The 12,614-nt window shown below is 39.7% G+C and overlaps 1 protein-coding gene across 2 annotated transcripts in view; it reads left to right on the forward strand.

Annotated features, from left to right (window-relative positions):
* pitx3 (paired-like homeodomain 3) overlaps nucleotides 1-715 on the forward strand; it is a 28,963-nt gene extending 28,248 nt beyond the window's left edge. Inside the window, exon 4 of one of the 2 annotated variants that reach the window (XM_035400777.1) lies at nucleotides 130-715. In XM_035400777.1, the coding sequence (XP_035256668.1) occupies nucleotides 130-675 (546 nt within the window). In that variant the 3' untranslated portion in view covers nucleotides 676-715. The remainder of the gene's footprint in view (nucleotides 1-129) is intronic. The other variant, XM_035400778.1, reaches the window with a different exon arrangement.
* The last annotated feature ends 11,899 nt before the right edge of the window (nucleotides 716-12,614 follow it).

Here is a 12,614-nt window from a genome sequence, read left to right on the forward strand (position 1 = left end):
CAGTCGCTCGGCAGCGGCGGGTTAGTCGTCTGGTCTCGGCCTGACTGACTGCCGCGGCGGGTATAACCAGGCTGACGTGTTTTGGCTTTTTTTTTGTTTTTGTTTTTTTGTCTCCCTTCCCCCGTGCAGGTATGGTTTAAGAACCGCCGGGCCAAGTGGCGGAAGCGGGAGCGCAACCAGCAGGCGGAGCTGTGCAAGAACGGCTTCGGCGCCCAGTTCAACGGACTCATGCAGCCGTACGACGACATGTACTCGGGCTACTCCTACAACAACTGGGCCACCAAGAGCCTGGCCAGCAGCCCGCTGTCGGCCAAGAGCTTCCCCTTCTTCAACTCCATGAACGTCAGCCCGCTGTCCTCGCAGCCCATGTTCTCCCCGCCCAGCTCCATCTCCTCCATGAACATGGCGTCCTCCATGGTGCCCGCCGCGGTGACGGGCGTGCCCGGCGCCGGCCTGAACAACCTGAACGGCCCCGCCCTGAACTCGGCCGTGCCCGCCGGCGCCTGCCCCTACGCCACCAGCGCCAGCCCCTACATGTACAGAGACACGTGCAACTCCAGCCTGGCCAGCCTGCGGCTCAAGGCCAAGCAGCACGCCAACTTCGCCTACCCGGCGGTGCAGAACCCCGTCTCTAACCTAAGCCCCTGCCAGTATGCGGTCGACCGGCCGGTATGAAGACACTCCAAAAAACAACAACAACAAAAAAAAAAAACCCTTTTCACCCCCCCCCCCAAAGCCTCACTCCCGCCCCGCCCTGCCCCACCCCGCCCCGCCCCAACCCACAAACATCTCTCTCTCCTCCTACTCCCTTGTGCGCTATCACTGACTTTGAGGAACCGCGCAACAAAGACAAACTGGTTAGCAACAATGTTTTGTTTTGTTTTTTTAAAGATGATGTACGCAACAGGAATAAGCTTCTCAGTAAAGACCGCTTTCGCGATGGACCACACCTTCAGAGGAACTCATTAAAGAAAATTATTATTGAGACTTTTTGTTGAGACCTGACCAACTGCTACACACAATTGAAAACAAAGAAAAAAAAAACATGTCCTCTGTCATTTTGGACTGCATGAGTAGAGTGAATAGGAAAAAAAAAACAAAAAAAACAAAGCTTTTACAAACACCAGTGGCCAACGCTGGTGCACGCCATCATCAGTGCCAATTACAACCCAATGTAAAAGGGACCCATGGTTGTAACAGCAGCTAGAGGATGTACATAACTGACTTTTCCTTGTTTTGTATGTGACAACAATATCTATAAAATGTACTACTCTGAAGATGAAAAAAGCATGTTCTTGAAGAGCAGAACCTAGACTGACGTACTGTGAGTACATCCTTCAGGACCTTCGATGTCTGTTACGAATTCCACTCACTTCAGCAGGTCAAAGGGCTGTCGTGCGGACGAGGCCAAGTCGGCAGCGAGTAGTCTTCAAAAAAAAAAAAAAACATGAAAAATAAAAATCACAAAAGCAACAAAACGATGAAAACAACAATTTCCACATCCACCAGAGAATGAGAATCAGAGTTAAAAAAAAAGAGGCATTTTACAAAAAAGCCATTGAATATATAGATTTGTGTGGTGTTACAAAAAAGGGAGTCCATGACTGTAAACAAAAAAAAATGTATGTAAGAGTGCAGTTGTTATAAAACAATTTTTTTTTTCTGGTGTAGCCTGCTTTGTCTGTTTTTATGAATAGCACCTGTATAAGAAAAATACCACAGAAGAACACACACCAGTTCTCTTCTAATGTCTTTATTTCTGGCTTGCAACCTTGAAAGAGTAGCAACCTCACTGACAGACAGCGTTGTCGCGACGTTGCCGCAACGTTTTATCAGCGTTGCAGCGACGTTGCCGCGACGTTATGCAACAGCCTGGGAGGTGTTGCTTTACTTGTTCTGCCACTGATATGTCTGACCTACACTTGGAGCGCAGCCTTCGGTGGGCTCACTAGAGCCATCCCTCAACAGCGAGGCATTTCTGGTGCAGTGCCTCTCGGATTGTTCCGGATTGTTCCGGACCGTGCCGACATTATTTAAGCACCCGGGCTCGCTTCCCGGGAAGGTGGAACCAAGGGAGGGACCACACCGCCTAAGCCTTCGTTTTCAGAACTGACATTGCGTTGCAGCACATGACGATGCGTTCATATTTCAGACGCTCTCATCCAGAGAGGCACTCACGACCAGGCAAGTAACTGCATTAATGTAGGATTAAAAAAAGGGCAACCAAGCTACAGAAGAGCACTTGGAACTACAGCCGTCGGAATTTCATTAATGTTTGTAGCTTGCACCCACACTGAATCACTTACCCTCTGGGGTTTTTTTTACAGGTAGTGGTTCTATGGTACAGGTAGTGGATATGGCTCTATGAGACAATAAAAGCTAGGGAAATGTTTGGTTGGATATACACCTAGAATGTGACACAATGTTTGGTCTGCCCAACACATCTGTGCTTACCCCAGAAAAACCTATGAATGAATTTAAACCTCACAGTTACAGTTACAGTGCTCAAATGGCAATTTGATACATACCTTACTGTATGCAAGATGAGGCTCTGATTATCCTACAATTAATTTTTACACAAAGCTCACTGATACAAACAAATACAGCAAAACCACACTCAAATTAATATTTCATAAATTAAAATGGAGTAATATGTAACAAAGTTAGACAATATGCTGTATGTAAGAAACACAGATTTAATTTTTTCAAAAGAGGGTCTCTATATGGCAGATTTGATGTACAAATAAGACTTCCTCTTACATATCAGTAAGTAATTTTTAAGGATGTATTTGTAATCCTCTTTCACAACTTTGCACTGCCTAAAATGTTTAAAATATCGCTATTGCGCTACCCGTGATTTTAGCAGAAGCCAATCCATGACATCTGAGGGACTTTCGTCAATGGACCAGACTGACCAAACCACTGATCCCTGTTCTGTAGACATTCCACTACTGCCTGTGGAGTTCATGGAATTAATCCTTCCAAAATGTAAACAGCTCTTAAGCTCTTCGTGTTTATCATGGACAATATCAGACGACATTGAAAACGTCTCAAGCCATAACAGTCGCAAATCAAGGTGTTTAATATAAGTCACGTGTTCAGTTAAGCTGCAGAATTTATCTTATCAAATAATCTGTTTTTGATAGATTTTAAAATAATAATTAATTGGGTTTATGTAAATTGTTTTAAAAGGCAAAATACGATTAAAAAGGTTTTAACATCTGAACTGCAACTGCAACTTCAGAACAAATACTTTGTTTTAATATTAAATACATATATTATAGTGACAGAATGTGTGTATATATATATATATAACATGCAGTGTACTCACACTCACTGAAATTCACAATGGGTGCAATGTCACTGTCCTAGGCTGTTACTATGCTAAGAATGCAACCCCTTTCTTATAAAAACACCACTAATGCAGAACGTTTTTTTTGCATAACATTCTTTTATTATTTAAAAATGTTATTTAACTGAAAAGTTTCAAGGTTCCATCACTGCACCTCAGGCTGCTGAAGTCACACCACAAGCATGACGATGAAGACGAGCGGCAAGAAATTACTCTTCGCACTTCGTGACATGCAAACAAAACAATGAACGAAAAGTATGATAATGCAGGCGGTAAATATGTCTCTCAAATTGTGAGGTGTGAATAAAATTATAAAGATCTTGTGTTGGAGCTGAACCGTGCCACATGTCCTGATGAGACTTTGTTGAAAACATAACTACTGAATACCTAATCTGTACAAATCAGTGATCCATCCTACAGCTCAGAGGGCATCCAGCACAGTTTCAGTGCAGCAGAAAGAAAGGTATGGGAAATATGAAGATGGTCTTCGATGTGTATATACACACAGACACTGAATACCACAACTAACCCCGGGTTTTCTACAAGGCGTTCTGTGTACCTTTGGGGGGTCCTTGAAGGCCCTGTTGGGGGTCCCTGGCCAGACTTGATATGAAATGCCTCTACACAGATTCGGGAAAATATTTAAAAATATATTTTTTAAAACGTTTCAAATATAAAACCCTTTTAAACTTGGATAGGGGTCCCCTGGAAGTCTCTGAGTCAGGGTTGGGGGGTCCCTGGATTAGAAATGGTTTGATTGCCTCTACAATACACAAAAAATTAGGTTTAGTGTTTAAGGACAGCTCTTGACGGAGTAAAAAGTTCACAGTACAATGTAGGACTCATCATGGGAATCATGGGAAATCAAACGGCCTTTAAGCATTATTCAACCAACAGTGTGGTCTCCTGAAGTCTGGCAAGGTAAGCGTAGATTTAAAGCCTAAAGCTCCTAAAAGGAAAATACATTAAAACTGGCAGACAGTGCATATGGCTCACAAACACAAGATGTCAGACATGAGTAGGGGGAACAGTAATGCTTTTTATAACAAATTAATCCTTTAGTCCTTCAGAGCTTTGGTCTTGTGATGAAAACCTCAGTCGTGGGTTTAGGAGGAAGAATATCCTCTAAATATTGCCACTGCGCAGTATGAACTCTGTTTCAATAACTATGCACATGCACATGCTGGTGTTGTGTCTGGAATACTGGAAATACTGTACAATTCTGCAGTTTCTAAACCTCGTGCATATTTAGCCCACATACGACAGACTCGTGCTGCCCAGACGTTTGTGAATACATCCCAGGGGTCCTTAAGAAAATGGAAAAACATTTGCCTTTTTTAAGAACTCTTTTAAAAATGTCATTTTGTATAAATGACATATTTCAGTCTTTCAAAAAAATTATTGTCTGCTTTATACATCCTTTGTAATATTGTGGTCACCGTAGTTATTAAATATTTATATTATCATACATTTACACTGTACAAAATACATCCATGTCATATAGATCCATAATATATTGGCTTCATGATTTGGGCATGCTTTCCTGTGCATGTAGAGATGTGTTTTAACTGACATTAGATTTCTGCTCCAAGTGGGTGTTGGATGAAGGTGTGAATTGTTAACCATTCTATTAAGGTGGAGGTCCTCAGCCACATAGTGAGAATATCAGGAACTGTTGAATGAAAATGTTTCTCACTATTATGAGACTTCATCGGTCATCAACTTTGCAATTAATGAGCTCACCAGCACTCTGTTTCTTTTTAATTATGTATGAAACAGTTGGTTTTTGGTAAGCCTAAGGTTTGGCATGTTTCTGACTGTTTTTGTCTCATTTCACTGCCTCATAATCTCTTCCTTGACTCTCATTGGCACAACTCTGAGCTTCATGTTAACAAACGGCAATAACAGACTCCAAAGGAAATCAGAAGCCTTGAGCCAAGACTAAATTCAGAAAGCTCTCTTACGCCTGCACTAAGGAAGCAACTGAACACACCTGGCTCATCAGAAATACCCGTGAAGTTATTTGTCCCAAACATTCTGGTGTTCTGAAATAAGGGGACTATGCACAAAAAGTGCTATAATTTCTATAAGGTGAAACCAAAATGTATAAAAATACCCTTTATGTAAACCTGAGAATCTTCACTTTAACCACATATATTACTAATCAAAATGTGTGGAGTACAGAGCCAAATCAAAAAGAAAATATAAATAGTCTATAGTCTTTGTCCCAAACTTTATGATCACTGCAAATGCACAATTTTTGGACAACTCGTTAAACATTTCACTTTTTTATACACATTTTAAATTGAAACGTAAATATTGTGCAACCTGACAAATGTGGTGTCGCAGTCACACATGTCAGGCTGTCGATTTGAATTACACAAAATGATTTAAACTGAACCACGGAGGGAAACGCATCAAATGTTGTATTTAGCTACTGTCTGAGCTGTACTATGGCCAAGAAACATTACATGTCACACGGAGAAGACCGGTGTTAGATCTTGTAACAATTTAAGCCTCCATTTGAATTTCCTTGGGACCAATACTGCTACAGTTACAGTCAACAACAGATTAACATTAAGACCACAGACATTAAGGTCTCCGCTTACACACTATAAATATCTATGGGAATTTTTGGTCCTTCAGGAAAGCAGGCCCGTGTGCTGGGCTGTGCGGTGGAAACAGTGGCAGAAGCACACACTTCTGAAGGCCTACCTAGACCAGAGAGGCAGAGAGCCATGCCAGTATAAAACACATCTGAGGCTCATCGGCACTACGGAGTGATTACTGCTCTCATAAAGTGCAAAGAACGTGTCGCTGTAGCGTACTGCTGCAGAAAAAGGTCACGGCTGCCTGTAGCTGCTCCTGCTCATGCTCCTGCTCCTGCTACTGCTCCTGCTCCTAAAGCTGCTCCTTCCCCTGCTCCTGATCCTGTAGCTGCAGCTGCTCTGCACCAGCTCTGCACCACTGCTGCTGCCACACAAAGCTCCTTTGCCTTGCTTTGGCTGTGCCAGGACACCAGAAAACCTGATTATATATGAACAGCATTGTAATGTTATTATTAATTTATTGTGAATATGCAAATAGAAAGCCATCTAGCACCCACTAAAAAAACAGATGCTGAATCCCAAGGGGTTTTTATCCTGTTGAACGACTTTATTATTATTATTATTATTATTATTATCATTATTATCATTATTATTAGTAGTAGTATTATTAGTACTATTATTATTACAAAGAAGGAGAAGAAAGAAGAAAGTGCACACACACACGTATTTCCAAAGTTATCCCTGTAAGCCAGGCAAGTGCTCTCATTTTGGGATATGGCATGACATCACCAAGTAATTATACTCCAGGGCCTGAACGACTCAGGTGCAAAAGAGTTGGCTTTGTGAACACACCTTAAAATCTTAATTAGAAACAGGCACCAGTATCCACACCATTACCAGTGAATGTAAAACAGCTGGGAAGACAGTAATGTAGCCAGACGTGTAATAAATTCAAAGAAAGGCAGTACGACAATTATCTTCACAATCCAGTAGCTGAATAAAGGCACAGGAACTATCATACATTTGGCAACGCACAAAAGCTTTTTATATTCAAACTTGCCAGATGAGAATGTAATTATGTTGTCATTAAAATCAATACTAATAAAAACAGTTCATGAAAATGAATGAAGACAGGAAATAAAAAATAATAAAATAATAATATTAAAATTATTATTATTTTATTATTAGTAGTAGTAGTAGTAGTAGTAGTAGTAGTATTATTATTATTATTATTATTATTATTATTATTATTATTAATAGCAGTATTGTTATTATTATCTGTATTCATTAATTTGTCTTAATTTTATTTACAAATTTTCATAATAATAATATGTATTATTATATTAATAATATGTATTATTATTATTATTATTGTAGTAGTAGTAGTAGTAGCAGCAGTAGCAGCTTTAGCTGTAGTGTACTAGTTGTAGTAGTAGTAGCAGTAGTAGCAGTTTTAGCTGTAGTGTACTAGTTGTAGTAGTAGTATTAGCAGTAGTAGTTCTACTTTGCTATTCTCTGTTTTTCTGGGAGGCTGGAGTCTCAGCAGCGGTATCCAACGTTGTTTTTTTCTGTCGTTTTATGCGGCAGCCTACATACAGATGCATGACAACATAAAGGCACGTGACTGCCCCCACCTGTTTGGGAGGCTCGTCAGACAGGCAGGTCCTTCACGCTAATTAATGGGATGTTGTGTTTACATAACATTAAATCGATGAAGAGGCTAATCTTAAGGCTAATCTGAGCAACCACTCCTCAGTTGGAATGGACCTTAATTTTGACAGTCTTTCATCGCTTAAAAAAAATGGGGGTTTGAGGACTTAGGAGGTTATACGGTCAAAAATGTAAATGGCCCTAACAAGGCTAATTCATAAATGCTTTTCATGTCCAACCAAAGCATATTCCTGGGTCTCATTTTCATATAGAACCATTGTGGGGACCTCTGAAGAGCCTCCGTTATCACAAGTGTAGGACAGAAGTGACCCGCCACAGCCAATCAACGCTCCCGCCTGACAGTGACATGTGACTGCCTATTAAGACAATGATATTAAGCTTTCGTACAGACCAGATCCGATTTAATCAAGGAAAACATCAGTTACATAACAAATATTGAGAACCGTACGGAGTGCAATATCAGAACCATCTGTGCCACATTCAAGTTAACTAATTCCCCAATTACAAAGTATTGCTAGAGAAGATGGTTTAATTATTGTTCATTATTTTTTCATCAAGTACAAAGTGTATTGATGTCATGGGGGCCGGAGTATTGAATTAAAACTTTGGAAATGTTATTCATATAACCGGGACCTTAAACAGAAAGTGGCTCCACGGTAATTAGTATTAAAAATATAAACAGAACAGGCAAAAATGTCAGATCTTAGGGGCTCTTTTTGCAATATGTTCTAAAAGAGGATTAAAGAAATTAAAGTCTGAAGAAATGACTTTCAGATCTTATTAACAATACAAATTAATCAGAACAGAAATACGGCTCAGGGTGCTGTTTTAATATATCGCTTGTTTCGTGAGCTATTTGCATGACCTACCAAATCTTGAATAAATTTAATGAGGAATTAAACTTTTTTTGGTTTACTGTGAGGGTTGGCAGACTACAGGAATATGACTTTTGGAAACTGAGCACAGCAGACTACTTCTGAACCTCACCTCGAGAACACACTGCAGAAAGTTGGCATTTCACAACTTTCAGTTTTCTTTATGTTAGCAGTTAACACTGTTTATGACATGCATCCTGCCCATGGCTTTTAACTGAACTGAGAACCAACTCTATGGGAGAAAACATCTTGTCTGAGACCCCAGGGAAAGTCTCAAGTTTTTCTTACATATTTTTCTGATTTCGTTTCTCTTTATTTTTTTTTCTGCTGAACATTTGCGCTAGAATGAGAAAAAGGTCAACTCTCAAGACAGACGTGTAAAAACAATTTGCAATGCGTCATGTTTTGACACACCTCTATGTCTATCATATGACAACATATTCTGTGTTACTTTCAACAGACTGTCTTTAAACGTCTCCCTTTTTAACATAAATTGTATATTTGTAAGAAATGAGCAGTAAGTCTGACACAAGATGTGTTGAAAGTAACACAAATGTTGTAACACAAACACTGTTGGATGTTAACACCTCCTTTTTGAGAGTGTAAGGAAAAAACAGGAAGCATGGAAGCATAATAAACGGGACTAGAATATAATAATATATTATAACTACATGTATAATACATAATATAATATATATTATCATAATATAAATTATACATAAAATGATATATATATATATATCATTTATATTATAAATCCATACAATGAACGAGAGTAGTAAAATAGTATTTTTTAAGAGCTAAATAGTTTTTATGGAACAAACTGTATACACTTGTTGCATTATATTATATATAATAATATAATGCAACTATTATAAATAATATTTCAGAATAGCCTTTCTCATATATGAATATATAACGGTAGATATTAGAGGTTAATTGCCCAAACCAGCCACCCCAATAAATTTGTGGCAATTATGTTGCAAAACACATTTGGAACATCTAGGTCTAAATATATTCCATATTCTTTCTTTCTGATTACTGTTGCAGAAACCAGTAATATAATGTGCACGCCTAATATTGGTATTTGTCTGGAGTCTAATTACAAGACAAACTTGTTTGAAAATTTGGCACAATCTTCCATAATGACTTTCCACAATTGCATTTTGAAAGAAAAAATAGCTACAATCAAAAATTGTGAATTTTTTTCCATCGCAAACTATATCTTAAAAACTTCCCTTTTGCATAAGTTGCTTCCATATCATAGGTAAGGACTTAACTTCACTGTGGTCAGGAAACCAGGTAAACTTTTTCCAAGCACAAAAACCAAAATATTAGTGACGGTGGAAAATGAAATTACAGTCATTCTGTTTCTAATGATTACACGCTTCTGCACATGTTTGAAAATATCTGACAGTTTTCTTTCTGAGTAATCCAGCGCCTTTTAAAGTCCTTCTCGTGTGGCATTAGGCTGTGTGAATGGTGGTTGGCTCTAACTTGCCCCTCCTGTTGTTAAAAGCATTTATTTATAAACGTGTCTTGGGGGGCGGGGGGGGGGGGGGGGCTCTCAGACTTTTCCTTTATTTTCTAAACGGCCCACGATAAGAACGCGCTTACGAAGCCCGGGGGGGGGGTACCGCGGCTCGGAAAAGACCACACAGCTCGGAGAGGAGCAGGAATTAGCCAATCTGTGTAATTAGCCGAGGCAGAGCTTCCCAGGATACATTCATACCTGGATGAGACGGAGATGACAACACAATGGTTCAGGGCCTAGCCGGGCCTATGGTGAAAGGGTGCCTCTTTCATTTTGCCTCTCGATGCAGCTCGAGCTTGAAAGGTGAACCTGTCTAAACATTGCCCCTGAGCGACTATAACGCAAGAGAGAGCCAGTCTTCTTTTTGTTCTTTAAAAAAAAAAAAAAATTCACGCCCACAATACGATGGCACATTTTTTTTTTCTTTCTTAAAAGCGAAGCCCTTAATTGCACTCCGGAGTTCCTGCACATTATCCACAGACCCCAAATGAAAGCTCCTGCTGTCAATCATCTCTGTTGCAAGACTTCTGGTACACCCCCCCCCCCATGCCCCCCCACCCCCCACCACCACCACCCCCCTCCCCCCTCCCCCATGCCCCAGGCCCGGCCCAGCCCTAGCCGCGGTCTCCGGCCCCAACTGTAATACATTAGCAGGATTAACATTCCGACAGTAAGCCAGCAGACCAAGCGGCTGCCCCTCCTCCTCCTCCTCCTCCTCCTCCGGCTTGCTCCATCTTGCACATAATTGTCCTCCTGCTGTATGGTGCGCTTACATACCCAGGGGGGAGCGTCGCTCCCTGTAGCTATTCTCTACACAAGGCGCTATACACAGCGCTATAAACGATTAGCCTCAAGTGCCTCGGGCCACACTGGTCTTCGATTTTCACATCAGTAATGAATACCGACTGAAACTGAATATTTAACCGGAAATTATTTGTTTGTTTGCTTTTTTTTATTTTTTATTATTCCCCCTCCCGCCCCTCCATGAATTTCAATGGCAGGCCAACTCATCATGCGTACGAAACAGTAACCTTAAATCCCCGAGTCAGAGTTAAGTGCTGGTATTGTTATTGCTCTTTGACTAAATATTTGTATGCACTTTGTAAGTCGTGCTGGATAAGATCATCTGCTGTCAATTGTCTATTGTGGGAAGAGTGCAAAAAAAGGCAGCGGGCCATTTCTGGGCTCCTTCGTCGGCTTTGAGTGGCATAACCTCTTATCTATGATATGATACCTCATTAAAAATATGTAATGCAGCTGCCAAAAAAATTATATAAAAAGTGAAATGATGTTAAATGGCACATAAATTACTGTTTGAAGGAAAACCTGCCATAAAAAATGTCACATTTTTCAAAGGGTAATTGCTAGATTCAGTTAGTTAGAAAACTATACACACTGCAAGTTGTGCAGGATAAACGTAAATCAGAGTAAATACTATATAACACATGTTATTATGTAAAGACTATTACATAATACTAAATCAGACTGATAATTTTCATAACATCATAATAATAATAATCGGACTGATAATTACTATAATCATTTAAATCCAAGAATATACATGAACGCACACACACACACACACACACACACTGATTACTTTCTTCGTTCCCTTTTCCTCTGAGGAAGACGCATTCCTTCTTCCTGTCCTCGCTCCCCCCTCACCCACCCAGACACTTTCAATTAAGCTCTGTTTGTGTAAGAATCCTCTAGAAAAGCTTGAGCACCTTGGTGGTGTTTTTAAACAGGATTAGCCCGGTCCTGGGAGGAACCAGTTCCACAATTACAATCCATATGCCGTCTTAAGACTGCCGCAAGACTGCAGCAGGACTACTGCAATACCTGGCTTTTCTTTCTTTCACAACTATACGGGCATTAGAAATATTTTAAAGAATTTAACTGTACTATTAATGATTTCCATCATTTAACATATAATTTTTCCTTCTAGTTTTTTTTTTTTTTAATAAGGAAAGCCACGTACTGAACAAAAATATCTCTTAAAACATTAGCTAGGTCACAAATGACTAAGTGACTTTCAAGTGCCTTCACAAAAATCTGGACATGTTATACTCATAATTCTTAATACAATTATTATTATAATCCTACGGTCAATTTCAATTAACAAAAAATCCCTAAACCTACGAGTATAAAGGTTCAACTTAAGGAAATTATATATGTATGTGTGTATGTATGTATATATGTATATATATAAAAAAGTATAATTATTGAATATGGTAAATAAATAGATCTTTCAGGACTTTTTAAATGTACCATTTGATTAAATAATCTTATCACATATGCAATAAAAATAACCGTAGCATTTGGACCGGGTAGTTCTGTACAAAGAGATGGAAAAACATAAACTGCTTAACTTACTGAACAGTTCAGTTATTTCTGAATCACTGGACAAAGTTTTTCTGCAAGGAAGCCAAAATGCACTCATGACTCTCTAGCACCATCTCCTGGCATCTGTGCACAGTGCGACAGGTAAAGAGCACTGGAATATTCTAGAATACAATACAATATTCTAGATATGATTTTATACCTCTTCACGCATTTCTACCCATCTCCAACAGCAGTTGTCTTCAGTAGTGTCTGCCCCAGCCACGCCCCCCCCCCCTCCTCCAGAGAGA

The sequence above is a fragment of the Anguilla anguilla genome, chromosome 18 (genome assembly GCF_013347855.1).
Source record: "Anguilla anguilla isolate fAngAng1 chromosome 18, fAngAng1.pri, whole genome shotgun sequence".
Taxonomy (NCBI): Eukaryota; Metazoa; Chordata; class Actinopteri; order Anguilliformes; family Anguillidae; genus Anguilla; species Anguilla anguilla.